Consider the following 24,315-nt stretch of genomic DNA (forward strand, 5'->3'; position numbering starts at 1 on the left):
ATGCTTTTATATTGAAACATAGATGTAAAGATGTAAGTAAAAATATAATAACATATTAAAGATTATTGAAATTAAAATATAAATGTCATATTTAAATGCAGGTATGCAAATAGAGTAATATCTAATTTGATTAAAATTTTATATTTATTCTTAATCATAAAACAATTCTGTACAAGCTATGTATGAAACTAAGCCAGTAATATAATAAAGTTATCAATCCATGTCATCTCTAATAATAGAGCTTGTATCTTTTTGTTTCGGCAGCAAGCAATATGTAAGTGTTATTAATTAAAAGACTAGCTAAGTTTTTTATCAGTCAGGTGCATTTAAAACACCATGATAAGGCATTATTGTGACTCTTCATTGATTACTTGCAAAAAGTTATTAACATAATTGAACAATTATTTAATAAGAAAAATTTATAGCAAAATTTAAGAAATTTTTGCAAGTAATCTTATAATTCTTATTATGTAGATAACCGGTATATATATATATGTATGTGTATATATATATATATATATATATATATATATATATATATATATATATATATTGTGTGGGTGTTTTGTAATTATTTAACATTTGCACATAACACCTGATCTGTACTAATATAAACAAACTAGTAAGTATTGTAAATGGAATATCTTAATTTCAAATGAAAAACTTTGAATATTATAACATGCACTTAATGTTATGATAACAAAATATTTTACAATATATTACAATAATGAATGAAAATTTCTTAATACTACTATTACTTCTATTGCGCGTTTCTAAATAATTTCAAAAATTATATTACTCATAAAAATAAAACTGTATTTAAATTACAGATAAGATGTTATTGGTTTTAGTTTACCGATATGTACTGTAGAGGCAAATGTATGGCCCCATGAAATTACACATTCATTAGATACATTTGGACGCTTTAATTTTGAAAATGTGTTCTTATTTACAATTTACAATCCATCCCTACCAAGTAGTTAAAAAAAATATAACAAAATGTAGAAAAACACAAATAATTTTATGTACAATTTTCTATTGATGCCTCTTGTTGTTATTGGATACATTCATTCTATTTAATAATGACAGCAGAAATATGTAGTTCAAATAAAATGTAGTACCTACTACATCATATTTGAATTATTAAAATTATGTACATTTTTTAAAGTCATAAATTAACAAAGAATGAATATATTCAATATTTACCCTATAAAAGCAATTTTACAACTTATTTAACAACAAGTAGCATCATATTTATATGCTATTTCGTAAGTCAACTAATAGTAATATAATACACAATATGATACAACATGATACAATTTACTTTGCACTCCATAACTCAATAATTATTTTTATGTTTTCTTGAAAATTAAGAAAAATAGTATTTCTGTGGTTGACTTTGTTAAAAAGTATTAAAATATATCTGTCTATAAGTGAGTTTCATATCCTCGGGATTAAATATTTTCTATTATTTGTTGGTATTTATGATAGTTTTCAATTCTATTCCAGGGATGTTATACGAAATGAAAAGATTATTATCTAAAATGAATTATTGCATTATTATACTTGACTATATAAAAAATAATCATTCAAAAGAAGTTTGTTTTTTTATCAATGATAAATTAATTTAAAAATATTCTTGTGACTCAGAATAGTCTGTGTTTTTACCAAACTGGAATGCATTTACCACAATCGACACTTTAATATATTATTGTAATATATAGATTAAAAAATTGATCTATAAGAATTATTAGAATATGATTTTATAATATATGGAAAAATATTTGACTAAACTTCTGCACCCAGATCTCGTACGCCTTGTTCTGCTATTGGAACATATTTGTCATCGATTTTAACAAGCAATATAACTTTATCAACATGTGATCGACGATTAGGATCGCGATGATTTGGAGACCAACGGTGAACAACACATCCTTCCATTCCTCTTTCTGGTACCCAATGTTGCCAACCCGACCGACCACCTTGCTGTCTCATTTTTTCATCTGGCCAAATTACATCTATTCGACGACCAAGATTAATTGCATCATATACTTGATTCGGGTCCATAATCTATCAAATAAATAAAACAAATAAAATATTTAGTGCGAAAAATAAATTAATTATTAATTAATTAATTTCAAAAATATACATCAAACAAATTGGGAAAAATAGATTAATCAAACTAGATTTTAAGATAATTGTTTTTTATACTTACACGAACTCTCTGAAAGACTTCTTCTTTGTCAAGTTTATTGGAAAAACTTGTTTCACTTTTACTTTCAGTTTTGATGTCACTATTACTAAGAAGACCAGCCAAACTGGCAAGTGTTGAACTAGTGGGTTTCCCAACAGAAGCAAGTGAACCTCTGTTACCACCAAGAGAACTTGTGTTTGCTCGACCTAAAGAACCACGTCCTGTTGAACCACCAATTTGACATCCAGATTCCATTGATTGTGATCCCGATGTATTATGACCTGATTGTCCATATCCTGTTATATAGATAGATAAGTGATTACGAGAGTATTCATGGATATATATATATATATATATGTAATATCATGTTTCTGCATACCAGAGTGGATATTGTATGTGGTCATAGAGTATACTCCATCATTTCCAAAACCTCCATCATCTTGCGATCCTGTTCCACCCGATGAACACCCTTGACCACATCTTCTTCTTACTCTGAAATGTAAATATTAGTCATATTTGTATTCATAATATATAATTCTATATATATATAATACAGTGGCTATACCTTCGCCATAATTTTAACACAGTTGATTTAATGGTACCAAAACTTAAAGGACCTCCAACTATGGAACATAACTGTTCATTAGTTTCTGCATAACTGGTAGTTAATGGCGAAACATAAATTGGATATCCAATAGGTTGATCACAAGAACTATTAATTATATTTCTCAATGCCTGCTTCGCGTTCTGTATAGAACCGCGTTCAGGATTTCGATTTCTTAAATATACTAATTCTTGTTGTTGACCAGCCCAAAGACCTCGAACACATTCGCGATTCATTTTAATTACTCGAAAGCTTAAGTAACGTTTATTAAGCATTATTACTTTATATTCATCAATACCATCATCAAGTACATGCCTGAGAAACAATATATAATTAATTACTATACAATTTTTTTAATTTAAGTAGTTTATATATACATATATATTTTATATACCTAAGTGCCAAAAGACTAGGTGCTCCACTTAAAACAGCATTTCTCCATAAAGGATCAGCTTCGTGACTAATCACAAGATTTTTATCATGATTGTCAATGGCTTCATAAAGAGCACAGCATTCTATGTATTGTTCCGAACTCATAAAATGATCTTGATGTAATTTTAAAGCCATTCTTACACCTTTAGCTACAACACTTCTTAGTAATTCAACATCATGAAGTACCCATTCGTCTCGTGGCGATGTTATTCGAAAATCTCCTATATCATAAAATATATGAAATAAATAGTGATATCATTAATATGAGATAAAGATAAACGGTTAAACAGTTAAACCTTTAAACAGTGCATGTAGACCATATAAAAAGAATTCGACGCTTGACACAGTGTTGTGAGAAGCTGCTCCTAAAACGCGTCTTCCCAAAAGACTTAGTCCCAGGCAAAGTGATACCAAATTTGAATCACGTGTTCTTTCCAATGACTGAAAAAATATGTACAATGAAATATCAAAATATACCTACAAATAATAATGTATCATATAAAGTGAATGATAAAAAAAGTACCTTATCATGCTTAGTTGCACAATATTGTATCCAATCAAGGTAAACATTACAAAAACTACTTCTTGTAATACCACTTGCTCGAAAGTCGAAGTCTTCGTCAATATTCATATTGAAGACAGGGTCAAGATCCGCAAAATTTTTATCCAATGTTGTTTTAAGTGCATCAATGATATCTTGATTCTCCAACCAAGTTTTTAATTTTGGAGACTTAAGAGCATAGAAAACAATACTTTTGACATAATAAGTAATTAATACTTTACGAAATTCATAGACTTGCAGCATTGACACAGCTGAATTATCCGAAATCGAGTAACTTTCAAGTACATACTTGGCACTTGCAACTTCCCAAGCAAGCCATCTCTGACTAAAAGCTGCATTGACACTAAGTACATTTGAAAAATGTCCCATTTCACAACAACAACAATTATCATTATCTTCAATACCTTCAGATATTGCTTCGACCTAGAAAAGAGAAAAAAGAAAATTAAAAAATTAGATATCAAATATATAAAACAATAGTTAATGCATAGTCACATAAATAATACCTCTCTTTGTTGACAGTATGTTCCTCTGAACTCAAGACCCCTTAATTGAAAAGTAACTAAACCGTTTCCTAACTGCACTATATGTACTAAACAATTTAGATAATCAGATGCTAAAAGAAAGCAATCTCCTTGCTCTACATTACCCCAACGACCAAGAGCAAGATCACCATAAAGACTATGCTGAAGAGACCGTGTCAATTGTTCATAAAATATAGAATTTAAATTATTATCATCTGCACCTAAATTACGATCTAAATGTGAAGACATTCGAGTATTTGAGTGATCAACTCTTCTTGTTTTATAGTCACGTTCCCAAAATTTAACTGGACGTACATACGATGATATAAAAATTGCACTTCCTAAAAGTGGATTTAATGGGGTACTTAACATAGCAGATATACCTGCTTGAAGAAAAAGCATTGCAGAATGTGGAACGGAGAATGGTTGAGCAAAGGCATGAAAAGCACTACCCCAAGTAATTTGCCATGGTGCGATATATGTTACAATAAATCTTATTTTCAATAACAATTCATAAATTTTTGCAAATGCTATACCTGTTACAAAATAATCTACTAAAAACGTTTCACTTAAATCACGAAAATCTATTTTAAAAAAAAGGACAGCGAAAACAAGGACTAAATAACGAGTTGATGGATCAGAGTATGCCGAGCGTAAAGATTTTAAGCCGCATATAACGATGATCAAGGCTCCAATACTTTCTCCAAATTTCGATACTATTTTTGATGAACATTCAGTAAGTGCACCTAAGAATACAATAGGATAAAGAATGTTTCTTTCAAGAAAACATAAACAAACATAAGCTTTCTCAAACCACATAATTTTGACTGGCTCGCGTACTTCAAATTGTGCATGTTCGTGACTACGTAACACAGGTCTTGCAAGACACAACCATGGTAATTGTTTTCTAAGCTGTGGTACTACATAATGCAAAAGAAATCCTAAGCAACTGACTATACCCCACAATACAGGATTTAATTCTGGTTGTAAAGCAGTGAATACTGTAGAACAGTGAATTCCAAAGGATAAAATTCCGATCACAGCACAGACAATCAGATCATTTTTCAATCTGGCATTAACAGTTGCACGTAATTTCTCTGGAAGAGGATCAACTAATTCTGAATCAGACATCTGTTCTCCGACTTTTATTTTTACATCTTTTTTTCTACCAGAAGTTCTAATTTTAGCTTCTTTATAGGTTGTAGTTAAATTATCTCTATGAGTTGTATTTTCTATAATCTTTGCTTCTTTCTCTTCAATGTACATTTCTGGAGGCCAAAGATTTGACTTCACAATGTCCCAAATAACACTAGGATCTGAAGATGATCTACTTAGATGGTAAGATATAGCTACGAGTAATCCAGCAAAAATAGAAAATAAGATATGTTGTGAAGATTTAGGTTCAGTAAGAGCACCATATGCAAATCCATATAATATAATGACAGTGATTATACTACGAGCAAGACAGTATATAGAAGACACCAGACTGGTAGCAGCATTTCCACCAAATAAGTGAATATCTAAATGTTCACAGAGATACATTAGGAAAGTGTTTATCTGTGGAAACAAACCTAATGAGAATACAATCGGGAAGCAAAGAAGAAAAATTAGTAAAACATTTCTTATTTGTAATATGACGTCACAATCAACAACACGTAAACCATATACGCGAAATTCTGAACTTTTAAAATTCCTTAATGATTCATTAAAGATTAAAATAAATCCTGAACATAATATATAATATACTGGCCTAGAAAACACTATGATACGATTAAAACCATGTGTCGGGGATGCAGCATCTGGTTGAACTGATTTTAATAAAGAATATTGACAACCAGCAGTTACAAAACAAAACATAAAAGCAAAGATATCTCGATAAAACCCTTGCTGAAGCAAAATTAAACCTAAACCTGCAACAATCACAGCTAATAATGTAGAAACAATTGTTTCTAGAGTAGTTAAATTACGATCGAGTAGAGCTAACAATGACAGTCTATCAAATCGCACTTTGACATGTGGCAATCTTCCTATTTTCCACTTGTAATAATGTCTTGTTTGCTTAGGTTTTGTATCAGATCCATCTAAACCGTCTATGAAACGATTCCAAGATAAACTTGAGTTTATGTCAGCTTCTTGATGCGCAGGCAACGTTAATACAGGTACGCGATTATTGGAATCTGATGAGTAAGAATATAAATTAAAATTTCCTAATAAACTATGTAATCTGCGATTTCTTTCTGCCATTGAGTCTGAACGCGAAATAAGAGTATGACGAAGCTGATCACATTCTGGATTTCCCACTGGACATTGGCTTGAGCTTCCAGCATTTGAAGAAATTAAATTTGATGGCAATGAATTTTGTGTTTTGGTCTGATTGCTCGCTGGACTTGATAAGACGGGTGGTGTATCTATGATAACTGTCAAACCAGCAGAATTTAAAGATAAACTGCTATAACTATTGCTTAATGAATCTGTTAATTCCCAATTTGCATCATAATGTAAATTTTGATTAAGTTGTTGACGCAATAAAGTATTCAACAATTTTTCATTATTACTTGAAGGAATTTGTGTTGCTGTAGCAAGACCAGAACCTTTTTCATCAAAAGTATATGCCAACCATCCTCCATTATCATCTCGAAAATAATGCACAGCCCCTTCAGACGTGTCATTATGATTAGTCGCTAAATGACATTCTCCATTAGATATTAAACCAAACAGAGCGGTCAATGGTACAACATTATCATCTCTAGTAGGCCTTGGTCCTCTATGAGTTCTATTCGAACGTTTCAAGCGACTCTGCCTTGCTCGAGAATTTCTAGTTTCAGAGTTACGATTAGGTCTGAGATCAGATACAGTACTGGACTGAGCAGACAAATCTCTGCCAGAATTTAATAATGCAGCCAATAATGGAGGTGCAGGACTAGGTAATAGCGTGCTCAACTCGTTATTTGAACCAGTGGTTTGCTCAAATTTCGTTTCTCGTCTATCTTTTTCTTTACGAATTTCCATTGTTCGTTTCGGTTTTGGTCTGATTTGTTCAATGCAAGAAATGTTGTCATCTGCTGTTTCTTGTGCAGGTTTTGGACGGCTTTGTTTTGGAATGGCACCTTGATGACGTTTATTATCTATTTCCAATTGTGGAAGTAATTTTCGTTTTACTTCATTTTCTATGCTTAAAGTTGTTGTACTAGATGAACCCGAATCTGGTTCTTTTGCATGGAGATCTGTAAAAAAACAAAAAAGTTTTTTCATTTTATTTAACATTCAGAAAATAGAAAAGTTTGATCGATCGATGATTTATACGACTATTCTATTTTGTTCTATATTTACGTAATTAGTTTTTAATATACTAATAAAAACATATAATTAATTTTTGCATACACTAAATTCAGAATACCACCAACTTACAATCAGTACTAGCTGTCTGTAGACTTTCTGATGTATCCGTATCATCAGATCGAGTAAAAGTCCAAAATACTGGCAGCACAAATTAAAAGAAGATAATAATGCAACACATAAAATTAAGAAGCACTACCCTTTGACAATCCTTTTTAAACGAAAGTGTCATTAATTATACTTACTCTTACTTGTCCATGGTTCAATTGGGCAATCACTACTTTCGAATAACCAATCTATTCCAACAACACTGCCAGAGTTTAAAGGGTCTTCTATATTTTTCGTTTTATCATGTCGTTTATCTTTATGTCTCTCTCCATCAGAATATTCATGACTACTTTGACTTGCATTACTGTATCTTCTTTTAACACTAGATTTTGGCTCTTCAAGAAGTGCATCACGAGAGTTTGCAGAATCATTGTCAACTACAGTATCACCATTAAATCTGAAAACAATTTTTTAGTCTTATATTGTTATAACACAACAATTTCATTATTTAATAACTAAATAATTACCTTGAAAATCTATCATCAAATCTACCAGTACTAAGACTTCTGTCACGATTAGAAGTGGTAGTGTTGTCATTCGTTGTTTTTCTAGTCAATAATGGACTATAGGAATCTCCAAGACTAAAGCCTCCAGAACTTTCATTAGCAAATTGTTCATCACTTTGTTCTGCTATTGGATGTACTATTTCAGATCCATAACTGAGATATGGTAATAATTGTAATTGATTCCTTGTTAAGGTATTCTGAGGTAAAACCTTTATAAAAGGAATAATAGATTACTGATATTAAGAAATATTTATAAAGAGTAACTGTATTTAAATTTTCCATTAAACATACCTTTTTAGTATTAATTGTTTCAAGACTTTGTGGATGTAAAGGTAGATTATTATCATCTGTAATATTTACATTTTTGTTAGTTGCACCAATAGTTTCAAGACTTTGTGGATGAATAAGTTGCTGATGTGGCTTTTTCGTAATCACCTAATAATTGAAGTACAATGATATTAAAAAATGAAAAAACAAAATAAAAAGAATATATATATAACATGCAAAATAAAAAGAATATAAGTTGTCTTATGTATACATTTGTATAGAATAATAAACATGCATAAAAATTATAAAAAAAAAGAACAAAAAAAAAAGGAAAAAATTATTACCTCTAATGATTGAGGATGTGATGAGATTTTATTCTTGTCTGCATCTTCTTTCTTTGATATAATTTCAAGACTTTGTGGATGATCATTCATTAAATGAGTTTCCATTGGAATTGAGTTTGAATTAAGTCTTCGAACACTTTGATTCGATTTCCAATAAGCATAATCATCACCATGATGTTCTAATTCTAAGGAACTAGTTTGTTTTATTTGGCTCTCAGACCCAGTTTTTCCAAGGCTACCCTGTTTTGAGTGTCGATTTCTAGAATCTTCAGATGCATGTCTACACAATTTACGTGGACCTGGTCGATCTTCTTCTGCTATCACCACACATTTTTGTCGCTTCAATCGCCATTCTAGATATAATTAATATATATAATTTTGCAAATCACAATATTATTTTATTAATCATCATAAATGTTAATTTATTCTATCTCAACCTCAATTTATTTTATTGTCTGCTCAGATTATATTTCATTATTTATAAAACTCTGAAAGTCATTGTAAATGATTATATTATTAGTAAATTACCATTTATTATATTCCTAAAACGTGGTTCATGGTATTGAGCAGAAACCAATTCTGCTTCATGTACATTAATACTTGTTACCATGGGTTTGCTTAATTGTTGTGCTTCTTCTGAACTTTCTGAACTATTTTTTCTATGTATTTCAACTTTTAAATCTATGGTAGAACTAGGTTTTTCTCTATTATATTCTGATGTTATACTATCGGCATCTGCATTTTGTATATTGGACTCGATAAAAGAGTTGCGGGATGAACATTCCACAGGTGGAGTATCAGTTTTACCTATAAGTATGATCAATAATAGTTTCCAATAAATTTAATTGCAAATCTACAAAAATTTTGATATAACAGAAACTTATAAGAAAAGATACATTAATTATAAATTTAATCTGTTTTATATTTTTTTATTATATAGAAATAAAGATAAAAAAAGATAATAAATAAACATGAAATATGAAGCTCTTAGAATAAAATACAAAAAGCATATATTCATTATTTCTATTCTATAAAAAAAAATTCATTTGTTTAACTCAGATAGTTATATAATATCAAAATTAAAATCTTTTATATAAATACCATTTAAAACTTGAAGTTCTATACCATGATCCACTTGATCTTGTAATTGTTCTCTATGTTTGTTACGTGCCACACGTCTTTTCTCGCTTTCAGATTTCTGTTGACTGATAGATTGACCTGGTTCTTCCAAACATTCAGTTGTATCATAGACACAGTGCAACGCATGATTTATACACTTTATTGTGCCAAATAATACAACAATGGATGAACAATAAGCTAACCAAACATATAATGTTGGTGGAAAATACTAAAATACAAAATTGTTAATGAAAGATTTATAAAAAAATCTTCATTCTTTCAAATATTTAATATGTAAATATAATCATATAAAATAATAGCGTATTAGAGTTTCAACATGGTATAAAAAAAAAAAATCTAAATATTATTCTTAGATTATTGATTGTAAAATGGACAACATACACAATGATTACTTACGAGATATATCGTAAATGGAAGACAAAGCAAAAACAGCCAGACATAAAGATGAAAGGTATTTGAGAAAACATCGAGATGTGGATCGTAAAACCAGCCTCCTGTCAGGCTCGCCCAGACGCCTTGTCTTAAAATTTCCAGCGTTTGCGAACCCATACCAATAGTAAAAGCACTTCCTCACCATTTTCCCATCACTTGGCGATCAACGGTTTTATACTTGTCTTATCCTCTCTATAAGAAAAAACGCGTGGCAAGCGAGAAGGTGACAACGAATCTCATCTTGGTCTTTCTCTTATTAATCAATGGATTTGGCGCACACGATTCAGTGGCTCCGCAGCCATCTTCATTTCTCAGATGATCGCGATCATAAACCACATGGTTCGAAGTACAAGAGTGGATGTAACCCTCCTTAACGATCGTACGATCGTTTATCATAAACTTTTTTTTTACGTTAAAAATGAAATATGAGAAGAAGACGTCAAGCGAAGGGATGAAAGCACGTGTGAAATCATTTTGAAAAATTTATCGATAACGCGTCGTTTTCGTGTGACCGCCGTTCGATTTGTCATCGTTGCATTGAGAACAGGCTCTGTTCTGTATCGGTGGTACACTATCGAAGAATCGCAGTTGCATTAAAGTTGGAAAGCCTTTCGGATATCCACCCGTGAATCGCGGTCGAACGTATCACGACGTCAACGGTGGGGCCGTCAAACGAAACATGGCGTCCGTTAGGTTATCGCTATGAGTGCTCATCAATTTTCTCTTATTAAATGTGGAATTATCGTTTATCCTGCGGACTGACGCGGAGCGTCGCGTCCTCGTGGAGACGAGCACGATGCTTTGAAAGACACATCGGAGACTTACTCGTCGACTAACGAGAAGACTTAAGCGAAGAGGAATCGTTCTCGTCAACAGTGGCTTGTGGGTATACACACCCTGACGCGACACTTCGAAGAAACGATTTTAAGGCATCTTCTCATCCTTCTATCCTCTTCGAAATATCGTCCGCTGGTTACGCCGAGACAAAGAAGAAAATTGACATCACTTTTGATAGCCCTTATGCGCCGTTGCTGGATTCCTCAGCCAGAATGCCGGTGCCTGCTAAACTGTTTTTATTCACGGGGTGGTAGCGGTACCGATTACGTTCTTTCACCCCGCTTATTGTCGCGAAACGTGTACGTTCTTTCGAATTCTCCCTCTAATATTTCTTTACTATGACGTTTAACAACTGTCACAACTATGCATTACGGTTACACGCGCATTACTAAAAGTTCCCTGATACATAAGTAAATCTATTTCAAAGTCTGATAATTTTTCTAAGACTATGCAAAATGAATGAATGAGAACTCATTAATAACTTTGCTACTTCCTTTTCATTTCAATGGAAAAATCTTGAGATACTTCTTTTTTGTTTTGTGTGATGTGTAATCAAAGGGACGAAATATCGTCTAGAGGTGCAAAAAAAAGAGACTGTGATTTGCACGGACAAAAAGACTACAGAAAGTGTTGATCCATATGCCGCCGGCCGGGCTATCGGCAAGGGGCTTGTCTACCTTGATGGACCACGGACAACCAGATGCTCGTCATCGGAGCGAGCGGTTTCTACTTTATCCAGAGAATGGCTCCACATATTCTCATTCTTCTAGTACAGTCACCTTGTCTCCACGATATCAATCTGGAAACAGAGGGAACAATCATTCCACCAGGTTAATTATTATTTTGTATTGATTCAATGATATATCTATGATAAGCTATTAAATATAAAAGCAATTTGATTTTCTTTTTTAGTTACGGATATTTGTATGGACGTATGTCCAGCAACAATATGTCTGACAGCAGTGTTTCTGACACACACAGTGGTGGTACTGCAAGAACTGTCTCTCAACAAACTAGTCCATCCCATGGAACACATTCGTCATCTCGATCACGACAAGATAATAGCTCAACTATTTTCACTGCACTATTTGATTATGTTGCTCAAGGTGAAGATGAGTTATCTTTACAAAGAGGTGAAACTGTTGAGGTATGCCATATATATTTAAATGTCATAATAATATTTATGATATTCAATGTAAATGCAATGTTTTACTCCTTGTATTAGGTTTTGTCTAAGGACTCTAAAATCTCAGGTGATGAGGGATGGTGGACAGGAAAAATTCATGGGAAAGTTGGTATTTTCCCAGCAAATTTTGTTGCCGAGGTAGAGAGCATTGATAGGGTATCATCAGTAATCGATAAAGTTCAACCGGTTGAAATAGATTTTGAAGAATTGCAATTAGAAGAAGTTATAGGTGTCGGTGGTTTTGGTAAAGTGTATAGGTACGAGACATTAATTATTATAGCAAAAAATATTAATTACAAATGTATATAAATCCTTATTTCTCTCTTATTATATTACAGAGGGTTTTGGCAAAAGCATGAAGTAGCTGTCAAAGCAGCTCGTCAGGATCCAGATGAGGAGCCTAGTGTAATATTAGAAAATGTCAGACAAGAAGCAAAATTATTTTGGTTATTAAAACATGAAAATATTGTGCAATTAGAAGGTGTTTGCTTGAAAATGCCAAACATGTGTCTTGTCATGGAATACGCTCGCGGAGGTAGTTTAAATAGAGTTCTTAGTGGTAGAAAAATCAGACCAGACGTTCTTGTAGATTGGGCAATTCAAATTGCTCGTGGTATGGATTATCTTCATAATAAGGCACCTGTCAGTCTTATTCATAGAGATCTAAAGAGTTCTAATGGTAGGATATGCTACATACATATCTTTTTATATTGATTATTGATAAATTTAATTATTAAAAGTAAATTAATTTTAACTTTTAATATATTCTTATTATATAGTGTTACTAAGTGAACCTATAGAAAATGATGATCTTCAATATAAAACACTAAAAATAACAGATTTTGGATTGGCAAGAGAAGTGTATAAAACCACACGTATGTCAGCTGCAGGAACATATGCCTGGATGGCACCTGAAGTTATTAAAAAAAGTACTTTTAGTAAAGCTAGTGATGTTTGGAGGTCAGTTTTAAATTTATTTATTTTCAATCTGATCTTGATTTAGTTTCAATCTTAAAAAATTAGTATTAATTTCTATTCACAGTTATGGTGTACTTTTATGGGAATTGTTAACTGGTGAAACACCCTATAAAGGTATAGATGCATTAGCTGTAGCATATGGTGTTGCAGTCAATAAACTGACACTTCCAATCCCATCAACATGTCCTCAACCATGGAGGTGTCTCATGGAAGGTATAAATAAAAAAAATAAAGTATATTTTATTGAGATCTTGTACTCAACATTATGAATATTAACATTGATAATTGTAATGCAGCTTGCTGGTCATCAGACAGTCATTGCAGACCTGGCTTTGCAGAAATTTTATTGGCATTAGACGAAGTACGTAGTGCATTTGCAGCAACACCACATGAATCATTTCATACGATGCAAGAAGATTGGAGGCTTGAAATTGAGCAAGTTCTTCATGGATTGCGCATGAAAGAGAAGGTAATAAAGATATTACATTCGTAGATAATATTCCGATAGTAACGTAGTATAAATAAAATACTAAATAAAAACCAAATAATTACTTTTATTTTACTATCGGAATCCAATTAAAATTTATTTATAACAATAAAAATAATATTTAATTATTATTTTAAATGCTATACAAAGGCATGCCGTTCTCTCGAAGAGGTAAGATACGAGTTCTTAACAACGATGTGTATAATAATACGAGTTTTAAGTTATTTCTAATAGCAGATACGTTGAAGCGCAACGATGTATAATTTTTTTATAAAGTTATTTTATTTTTTATTTCTTAGGAATTGCGCTGTAGAGAAGAGGAATTGACAAAAGCACAAGTGCAACAACGACAACACGAAGAAAACTTGCGGCAACGAGAACAAGAGTTAGCGGCTCGTGAAATAGATTTATTAGAACGTGAACTGACAGTGATGATAATTCAACAACAAAATACACCCACGCCGAATAAAAGGCGTGGTAAATTTAAAAAGTCTAGATTAAAATTGAATAAAAAAGAACCAGGAAGTAATATTAGTGCTCCTTCAGGTAATTTTTTTACTTATTAATCATATTGTTTAGTTTCCATAGTTATAAAAAATATGATATATTTGGTGCTTAGATTTTCGTCACACGATAACTGTTCAGCATACGGCCTTAGACAGAGGAAAAGGTAGAAATCCATCAAAACCAAACAGTCCACCAGGTTCACCTAGTATTCCAAGACTTCGTGCAATCGCATGTGAGTTAACATTTTCTTTAACTTTTCCAAGTTACGGTATTATTCATGTTATTTTGTTTTCAAATTATACAGATGTGTTTTCATTATATATGATCATAATTTCTTAAACATATTAGATGTTTCCAATGTTTGCGCTTTGTAGATATATTTATACTTATTTTATATTTTCTTGTCAAGCATGGTGTGAGCAAAAAAAGTATTTATGTAAATTATTATTAGTAGTTCCTCTATTTTTCTTCTATTTACAAGAAACATTAGTTTCTGTCGTTTTAAATGAACACATAATTACGAAATAATTACATTCACGGTTTTTTAAAATTATGAATAATGTGCAAGAATAAAAATGATAAATGTAATAAAAGAAAAGGATAGGAAAATGTGTAGCTAGTATTAGTAGAGTAGCGTTTTGTTTTTTGTCTTCCGTCTATAGTACCAGCAGATGGAGTTAAGGGTAAGACTTGGGGACCATCGACTCTTCATCAACGAGAGCGTGGAGCTATAATCACACAGCCACCAAATCCTGCATCGCCCGGTGGCAAACGGTGGTCTCGTTCTGCGCCAGATCTTGAAAAGACTCCACTGCGTACAGCTTTGCTGGCAAGCGCACATCGTTCCCCGCTTCTGCAAGAAATAGGTAACCCCTCCTCCAGAAAATTGTACTCCTCAGCAAATAATTTAATAGCAAACAATCAGCCAGGATGCAGTTATAGTGATATTTCCAAAAATTCCGATAATGTTATGCAGAGCACAGGTACGGCACATTATAATGTAGGGGAGGATTTTTGTATGCTGGATAATGATATATATGAAACAATGGTTATACAGCACAAATCACAAAACAATTTAAAGACTCACTTTTCAGAAGAGCACTCAATAATTTTAGATAATTATACGAAGATTATGCCCACGGGTGGAAGTGTTTTAAAAACGATGTCATCTAAGTCCCCAAAATATGCAATGGGTGAAGGAGAGCATTCTTATTCTACAAATTTTGTTCATAGTGTAGCATCTACTTTAGTAGGTACTGCAAAACGAGTAAAGAATAAAAAACGTGACAGAAGCAAATCGAAAGAATCGAAGCGTAGGGATAGTTCAGAATCACGATTAGCATCGTTAGCCGACTTCTTTCGTTCCCCTTCTGGTTCGAGAAAAAGTTCATTAAATTCTCCACGTAGCATGGAAAGAAAAAATTCGGTTACTATCAAGATTAACGATGCAGATGGTTTAGAATCAAGTCCGGAAAATTCTATAGGTAAAAAATCACATCATAAATCACGCGTCTCCAGAAGTCCTTTAAGAGTGTTTAACAAAGTAAAAGCATGGGGTAGTCGTGATGCACTCGATGACAAATCAACTGCTATTAAAGTTGAATATAGTGTTTTGGAAAATATTATATCCTTTCCACAATTTAGTCGCCGTGATTCTGATCAAAATAATGTACCTAAGTTTTTAGCTGCAAATTCTCGCGAAGGTATAGATTTTGAGAGTTTAGAATCAGAACTTTGTAATTTTGATTCGGAACATTCAAACGATAGTTCTAGGTCGAAAAATTCGTTAAGGTATTTTCAAGAGACCAAATCCAATAGGCCTCCAATGTCACTTGATAATGTAGTAAATACATTAGAAACATCGTCGAATCAATCTGATCAATCTTTTGATCATAGCTTTGATCCGAATTCCTTACTCAATCAAAAGTCCAAAAGTAATGAATGTTTATATAGTCCTGTGAAAGATGATAGTAACAGTGTCACTTTTGCTTCACCTAGTTGTTCTTGTCTTCAAACTTGTGAACATTCACATCCTGATAGTAGTTCAAAAAATATTTTATCAGGCGTTTTCAGAAAGTTCTGAAGAACTTAATTCCTATTGATCCTATACCCTCTAAGAGTGTTGCAATGGAAAAATTTTTTCGAACAAATTATAAGTAATTAAAGATTTATATAAAAGATTTTTATTAAATATATATATATATATATTTTTTTTTTTATATATATAATGATTGTATGAACAGCAATCAATTATCTTGAATTTAACTTTTAATACTAGAATTTAAAACTCAAAAATCGATTTATGAGCTAATTTCTTCAGTTGCTATATATCTTGAATTATTTTTTATTATAACAAGCATATCTTCTGTTTATCACAGGCCTTTCTGAGGAAAGCATTTATCCCACTCGTAAGTTTTCTCATAATATTGCAAGAATTATATAGATTTTCATATGAAAGGTTTTTTTTTTCTTTTTTTTTTCCTTTTTTCTATTTTCTTTCCACAAAGTTTTATGTAATGTAGTGAAACAACGATCTCAAGTAGAGAATGTGTTTTTACTTTCATAACAAAATACTTTTATCTTGCTAAGTTGTATTACGTAGATTGTGCTTAAACTTGATCATATAAACGTAATGCATGAATACACCAATCAATGATTCTTGTCATTGTCTACTGCTCATTCAACAACAATGCTCCTAGATATCCATCTCGTAATTTATGTAAGCTATTTTCAGATATTTAATAAAAAGTTGTGCTATTTTATTTGATAACGGAGCTCTGCCTTTTTAAGAATAAAACCATTAAAATAAATTACTTAGTACAATATGTACTATTACAAGTTTTGAAAAAAAGTGATCTTTATAAACTTTGGTGAGGGACCAGACATAAATTTAAGTATTTTATGGAGAATATTACAAGTTGGTGTCAATATAGGCTGATTTATTTAAAAGAAAGTCAAATATTTCATTGTGCTAGGATTATTTTTACACGTGACTGCCAAGGATTGCAGTCTTGTGTTTGGTACCCTGGAATAATCTATAAATTATTTATTGCCTTAATGTAAGCTGATGGGAAAAAAGAAGCTCAAAGAAAAAAAATGCAGCCTTTCTGGTGTTGGTTCTTTTCTTATATTATTTGGAGTATATAACATTCTAACAAGCAGAGCTAACAATCTACTACTATGTGAAAAGAACTATGCGCTTCTGCCATTACAGCAGTTTTACTCTAATAGTATTCCTGTGTTAGAGCGTTATTAAGTTGTGTCTGTATAGTCATAACAATGAAGCTTAAGTCAGAATTAGAGGATTTACATATGAAATACTGTTCGTAATTAAAGTAGTTATGCTATTTTTATTGCCTTATGTGCATTTAAATTGATTGCACATTGTTTACTTGTTAGTATAACTTTCAGCGATTTGTTTTAGTATTACTTACAGTAAACTCCGAATATCTCTAAAAAAAAACGAATTTGCACACATCACATATTATATATGGACCACAAGCACACACTTGTATTTAGACATAGAAATTTTTTCAATAAAACCTTTTCAGTTGGACACATTGAATTTTGTTTTTTCGTTTTTCTCTCGGGTTTTTACGCTCGGTCCTGTGATTTCATTTTGGTTTTTTTTTTTACTTCTTTTTTCTTGTTTCTTTTTTAAATAGGATCAGAAAATTAAGTGATTTGTTAATATGTCTATTGTATGTAACAATGTTGTAGTCATATATGTCTCTAATATATTTAAATACTTGCTTACATTACATTTTAATACATTTACATATAAAATCTTTATTATCGATAAAGTATAAACATATGGTATACATTACTGAAACTAAGAAAAACATTACCTACTTTTTTTATTATTTTCAATCTTAAATATTATGGGTACATAGTAATAACCGAGCGTAAAAAAGTTCCCTGCATGCTTCCAGTAGAATCCTAATTAACTCCAATTGGGTTTGGTCCTTTTCTATCCTTCCGAACGTGGACTGACTCTGCGAAGCAAGTATTCCACATCATTCTATTGTATTCTGTATTCTATAATTTACAGAATAATATAAAAAGCACAGAAAGGACTGTTATTTCTAACAAATCAATTGAACCATAAATTTTTAGAATACGTCTAAATTACAATTAAAGATATGCTTGTAACTAAAAATTACAAATACAAATGATATTAGGTTTATGCACCTGTACACATCCGCTTACATAGACCTATCTCTATATTGCACTTGCATTTATTAAAATATCTGCATTTCGTAAAATATATGCATCATTGTGCATGTTGAACATGTTTTTTTTTTCTTTATTTGATGTATAAGCTAAAATTTATATATCAAAACAAAGTATATATAAATGCTAAAGTAAGAATAGGTACATATTTAAAATAAATTATTAATAATACCTTTTCAATTTTTTAATATTTCATTTAATGTGTAAAATTAAGATACAACTTTTGTATACATTATATGAGATACATTGAAGTTTTTGCCTATACAGAGTATATCTCAGATGAATGGATTGTATCACATTTTATATCAATGTATTCATCAACAACAATTAAACAATTCAAAGATACCTTACACTTACATCTTAAATATTGTTTGCTTTGCAATAAGTTTTCTTTATTAGTCTAATTTGTTCAACAAGTAGGATCTCCAATTAAATATTTTAATCAATTATAATATTTTAGATATTTTTAACTTAAGTAACATTATTAATATCTTTGTAATTATCTAACCAAATCCAATATATTTTAATAAAATTATAAACTTGTAAGTTTCTAACAAAAATATATCTATAGATAACATTTTTCAAGTGCAATAGCATGCATGCTATAATTTATGCTTATATATGTTTTTCTTATACATACTTCTTTTTTATTAATTAATAAAAGTCTTTGAAGGTAAAAATTACTACTGGAGTAATCAAATTTTATATTAGATACTTCATAAAGGTAAGGCACACAGATGCATTTGAAAAGTGCTTGTTCAATAACCATTGTAATGAAATAATTATGAATAATCAATTTCATTTGATATATACAAACTCACTTTAACTTAAGTAGCAAAAATATTACATAATATAACAATGATATCAATAAATATTAAAGTGGACAATATATTTATTATTATGGAAATATGATTGTTTTTTATAGATTATACAGCATTACCATCTGATCTCTCAACCGACTGGGTAACACCGGATTATCCTTTAACACCTGGATTGACTGGTCCTTACATCATGCCAATGCCTGTTCCTATGCCTACTCTTTACAATGGTGAAATGAAAAAACCAAAGTTAAGCATAATTGAGCTGGTATTATACAATATCGCAGCCATGTTGGCTGGTGTGGCAACAGGGTATGATGTACGAATGTCAAACATATCTCCAATTCATCCGAGACTACATCCACGATTAAATGAATGCGAAGATGATCTACCAAGATGGTGGTTTCATGCAGAAACTGGATCAAATCGTAATTCTGGTTATCTTGGTCCTGACTATGAATTTAGTTCAAGCAGTGGTTATCCTCATAATACTTATCATGGACCAGCTCGTCATTATAGGTACACCTCTATGGTCTGAGTGTAAACTTCAAAACTTTAATAATGTATATCAATATAATGAATTTTTTAATAGGAAATTTACTTTTATTAAATAATACTTTTTGTTACAGGCCATTTTTGAGTAATATGGGTGGTATAGCCCCAGGTCTTCCACCTAGTGTCATACCAGATAAACCTTTACGGTTTACAGATTCTCCACAACATTATGTCAGTAGTTCAGGTTCTAATGCCCCAACGCCAAGCCCACGTAGAAAAAGTAGTAGTACAAGTAATGAAGATACATACCCACCTGATACGGGTAGAGTTGAACGTATAGAAAGGGGACCTACAATCTACATGGGAAATGTTGCACCATTTCCTGACTATGGACCACCAGTGTATGCAGTTGTTCCATCGGTAAGACGCAACCCGCCAGATACATCTTATTTTGTACACCCGGATTATCAGTAAGTATTCAGTATTATTTCAAAATATATTCTTCTGAAAAAAGCAAGGGAATAAAACATTTATTTTTCTTTCCTTTTTTTTTTTCATATATATATATAGTGACCGAATGTTAGACTGTCCTGAATTTCCACATGCATATGACAATCCGAGTAGTATAAACAGTACTGCTCGACCTGCATCCAGACTTCCTTCGTACACGCATCATCGTACCTCGTCGAACGTTTCCAATGCAAGTACATCAAGTCAGAGTAACATTAATCCAACATTTCGTTTAGAGGATGAAGAAAATTACTCTTTATATCCACCAGGTTCCTATTATCAACGATCATCCAACATTATCTCAAATATAGCATTATATAATTCTGGTATCCTTAATCATGAATATGGTTCGACATTTCTATCACGTCAAAATTCTCACGAATCAAATTCGAATTCTGGAGAACGTCCAAGTAATCTTGAGGTAGTGACTCGATTACGTTCAAGTTTGAAACGATCTAATTATTCTTATAATTCCCCAAATAAAGGTACAAGTAAAAATAATTCTGGGTCTTGTACGCCCACGAATCCTACACCACCAGATTCATTAACGTCGGAAGATTCAAGTTATGTTTCAGCAAAAGATAGTCAAATTTCTATAAGTAGAGTTCGATTTTCTCCTGTAACATTTGATCGAGATGGAGTTTCACGCGATCATAGAGAAACCTTATTAGATATTCCTGTACATGGACAAACGCAAGATGCAACGGTACCTTTACAAGCTAACCGACGTCCGAATAGAAATAGAAAACCAAGTATCTCTGAATTAGAAAGAGAATTTTTATCATAGCACTGGCTTATTTAAAATAATGGGAAGATAGCAAGACTTAATAGCCTCTATAATCTATTAATTTTGAGAATATCATACAATGTGTTTTGAGTAACTGAAAGATTAATGGAATGCGGCGAAATACTATAATGGGAATGTTATAAGTGCGATATATTACGATCTACGTCATTAAAACACTGCCTCCTGTAAAATGTTTTCATATAATAATAATTGCAAAAAATCTTATACACTAAGAATTACATATTTTACATTCCAGTTAACTTGTTAGTTGAGATAATCGAGGAGATTCTAATAAGATATTAGTCTATTTATAATGAATAAAGGATCATTGTGTCTCTTACACTACAATTTACATTACAAAATAATTCATGAAAATAATAGAGATATATATATATATATTCAAATGACCATCATACAATTACATTTATATAGTATGATTTAAAACAACAGTTTCATATATTATTTGTAATATCTTTATATATACATTCCATGCATATATATGTATATGTCTTATCAATACTGATAAAAAAAAAAATGGAAACAAATAGTAATATACATATTATTATATTACAATTTATGTTCACTTAAAAGTAATATTGTATAAAAAATGTTTGTTGGATTTTTATATATTCTTTTAATTAATAAACAAATAACTATATTTTGTTTCCTAATTAGCACGATTATATACATATAAATATACGTGTGTTTGCAGTAATGTTCAGTATTGTAGTAATAACATTCCAATGAAATTTACATAAGATATATGGATATTATTTTTTACAACTATTTGTGACACAGTTATTCCTCAGTAATTTTTTAATTATATATAATATCATTTATAATAATTCTACTTCCTTTGTAGTATTTATTTTGAATTATAGTAGGCATTGAATTATATGGCACCTAAGATTTTTTTATATAATAATGAGAGCCATAAAGATACAAAATGTTATTAAATGAGGTATTTCGCCGCGGTTTCTAATATTATTTTATTATCTTCCCATGTAAAGTTAAATACGACACAATGAATATGCATACTCATACAAATTGAAAGATATTAGATATATGATACTAAATGATAGGTACCTATATAATAAAAAGTTGTATAGTAAGAATTTGTATGTACTTATAAATTATCATTGAAGATAAATTGTGTACCCAGCTGAGACACTTGTCAGAGTACTTCTTTTTTTATGTAACACAGCATGCATTGAACTGGTTAGTGTGCCTGTAGACCATATTAGTTAACATGCATAGTACTCTACAAATGATACAGTTATATAGGGTACAATCTGTTTATAAGCGACTTTAGAATTTAAACACCTCATATAAATAATCAATATTGTACATACAAATAAGCACTAATTGATAATTATCACTTTATATTAGATCAACTATGCCTACATTCCTTGTACAATTTGTATAATACATATCTTTTAGGTGCATATAGAATTATATCAAAGAATATACTACATACACCTTGGAGATATGAAAGCCAATAGTAATACAAATGTGCATACGAAATACAATGCACTCATTAAGTAAGATATACTTTCAATTTGATATATATTAAAATTGAAAAGTGTGAAAAGTAATAGTGAATGTGTCATTCACTTAATATACTTATTGACTACTAAAAGAACTAACTAAACATTTTAAGGATATGTATTGTTAATTTATTATTAATAAGTAGTGCCTGAAATTACTATATGGTACGCATAGTGAGTTGGATTAGATCAGTATTCATCCCTCACATATAAGGCAAAGTTGCCACATGAAAATTGGAGTATGAAAGTATAAACATAGGAGACAGTTGGTAGTATGCACTCAAAAAGTGCAAAATTCTCTTACATATATGTAGTATGAGTAATACAAATCTTAATGACAGGTAATAATTAACATATGGTTTTAATTTTACATTAAAAATCAATCAAAATCTATCTATATGTTATGTATATTTTATACTATGTTTTATACAAATCAAAAGTAATGTCTTTATTTCTACAATTATACATGAAATCACATCAGCATGAAAAATATATATGAATTTTCTTTTAAAAAGGTACAATTGGATAAACATGATACTTTCCTGATTGATAAAGATCAGTATTGTAGGATATACTGCAATGTACATAAAATACAGTAGGAATAAAATAAAAAGGAAAGTGCTTCTAAAGCATCATTTTTTACAATGGAATGTTTTTAAATTGTTAAATTTGTAGTAATAGTATAGTTTTACCAATAGATCTATTTGATCTATTATACTAATACCAGTGGTATATTATCTATAAAATGTATCCGGATTGATTTGATTTAAAATGCTAATATGACATTTCACTAGTGAGATCTTTGTTGAGAAAAGATTTATGGAAGTTCAGTATGCATTTGAATCTTTGTTAAGTACAGAAAAGTGACACATTATTACATGAAATAAATCATTTGAGAGATCTTACATTTTATAATATATATATATATATACATATATATTATGTAATATAGAAAAAGATTTAGGTAAATTGGTTATATCACATAATAATATCAAGCTAAATAATTTATAATGGGTATACCTTTCTGTGCCATACAAAGACATTTTGCGGTGCTAGTATCACATATTTAATGTAAGTGACACAAAAATTCAAAATGCTTCCAAAATAATCGAGAAACGTTTAACAAAATTTTAGAATGCTAATATCAATAACTGTTAATAGTTACGATAATTTAATTCTATAAGATATAATGCTCGGCAGCTATCAATGTATGAATTGTATAACGGCGTACGATCGCCACCTGTGCTAGTCTAAGCTATATTTATTTTTTATATATTATGACTTGTTTAGATTAAATTATATAGAAGAAGAATCAGATTTTGTATTCTATCAGATGCGATAACATAACATACATATTCAATGGTGTGTTTAAAGTAATTGCACACAAAAAACATTTATCGGTTATATAATTTTTTTTTTTTTTTTTTTGTTAACAGTATTAATATATTTGACGAAATGTTCAAATGCTATATGATGCACAT

General features: G+C 30.7%; 2 protein-coding genes across 5 annotated transcripts; one reads left to right on the forward strand and one right to left on the reverse strand.

The window, feature by feature from the left end:
* Positions 1-100: 100 nt before the first annotated feature.
* Positions 101-10,766, reverse strand: LOC127065826 (pecanex-like protein 1). Of its 2 annotated transcripts, XM_050998700.1 has the most exons (16): positions 10,414-10,766; positions 9,979-10,225; positions 9,406-9,684; positions 8,878-9,230; positions 8,558-8,701; positions 8,228-8,475; positions 7,898-8,157; positions 7,725-7,793; positions 4,299-7,540; positions 3,754-4,215; positions 3,527-3,671; positions 3,193-3,451; positions 2,760-3,113; positions 2,574-2,686; positions 2,216-2,490; positions 101-2,070 (listed from the first exon to the last, which is right to left on the reverse strand). In XM_050998700.1, the coding sequence occupies exons 1-16, from the start codon at positions 10,564-10,566 to the stop codon at positions 1,789-1,791; spliced, it is 6,885 nt and encodes a 2,294-aa protein (XP_050854657.1). In that variant the 5' UTR covers positions 10,567-10,766; the 3' UTR covers positions 101-1,788. The 2 variants fall into 2 exon arrangements, with proteins under 2 accessions (XP_050854657.1, XP_050854658.1); XM_050998701.1 differs by lacking the exon at positions 7,725-7,793.
* A 769-nt stretch (positions 10,767-11,535) lies between these two features.
* On the forward strand, positions 11,536-24,146 carry LOC127065827 (mitogen-activated protein kinase kinase kinase 11-like). 3 transcript variants are annotated; one of them, XM_050998702.1, is made up of 15 exons: positions 11,536-12,116; positions 12,199-12,433; positions 12,512-12,729; positions 12,811-13,151; positions 13,252-13,432; positions 13,515-13,663; positions 13,747-13,919; positions 14,088-14,108; positions 14,237-14,483; positions 14,557-14,676; positions 15,107-15,310; positions 16,823-16,852; positions 19,603-20,014; positions 20,125-20,460; positions 20,561-24,146. In XM_050998702.1, exons 1-15 carry the CDS (start codon positions 11,926-11,928, stop codon positions 21,285-21,287), a joined length of 3,585 nt encoding a protein of 1,194 aa, XP_050854659.1. In that variant the 5' UTR covers positions 11,536-11,925; the 3' UTR covers positions 21,288-24,146. The 3 variants fall into 3 exon arrangements, with proteins under 3 accessions (XP_050854659.1, XP_050854661.1, XP_050854660.1); XM_050998704.1 differs by lacking the exon at positions 16,823-16,852; XM_050998703.1 differs by lacking the exon at positions 14,088-14,108.
* The last annotated feature ends 169 nt before the right edge of the window (positions 24,147-24,315 follow it).

This window comes from Vespula vulgaris, chromosome 8 (assembly GCF_905475345.1).
Source record: "Vespula vulgaris chromosome 8, iyVesVulg1.1, whole genome shotgun sequence".
Classification (NCBI taxonomy): Eukaryota; Metazoa; Arthropoda; class Insecta; order Hymenoptera; family Vespidae; genus Vespula; species Vespula vulgaris.

Coding starts and splice junctions, on each gene's coding strand:
- LOC127065826 (XM_050998700.1), bottom strand. CDS start 10,566: ATGGGTTCGCAAACGCTGGAAATTTTAAGACAAGGCGTCTGGGCGAGC. Junction 8,158..8,227: donor TTTGATGATAGATTTTCAAG/GTAATTATTTAG, acceptor AATTGTTTTCAG/ATTTAATGGTGATACTGTAG. Junction 4,216..4,298: donor CATACTGTCAACAAAGAGAG/GTATTATTTATG, acceptor TCTCTTTTCTAG/GTCGAAGCAATATCTGAAGG.
- LOC127065827 (XM_050998702.1), top strand. CDS start 11,926: ATGCCGCCGGCCGGGCTATCGGCAAGGGGCTTGTCTACCTTGATGGAC. Junction 13,152..13,251: donor AGATCTAAAGAGTTCTAATG/GTAGGATATGCT, acceptor CTTATTATATAG/TGTTACTAAGTGAACCTATA. Junction 14,109..14,236: donor CATGCCGTTCTCTCGAAGAG/GTAAGATACGAG, acceptor TTTATTTCTTAG/GAATTGCGCTGTAGAGAAGA.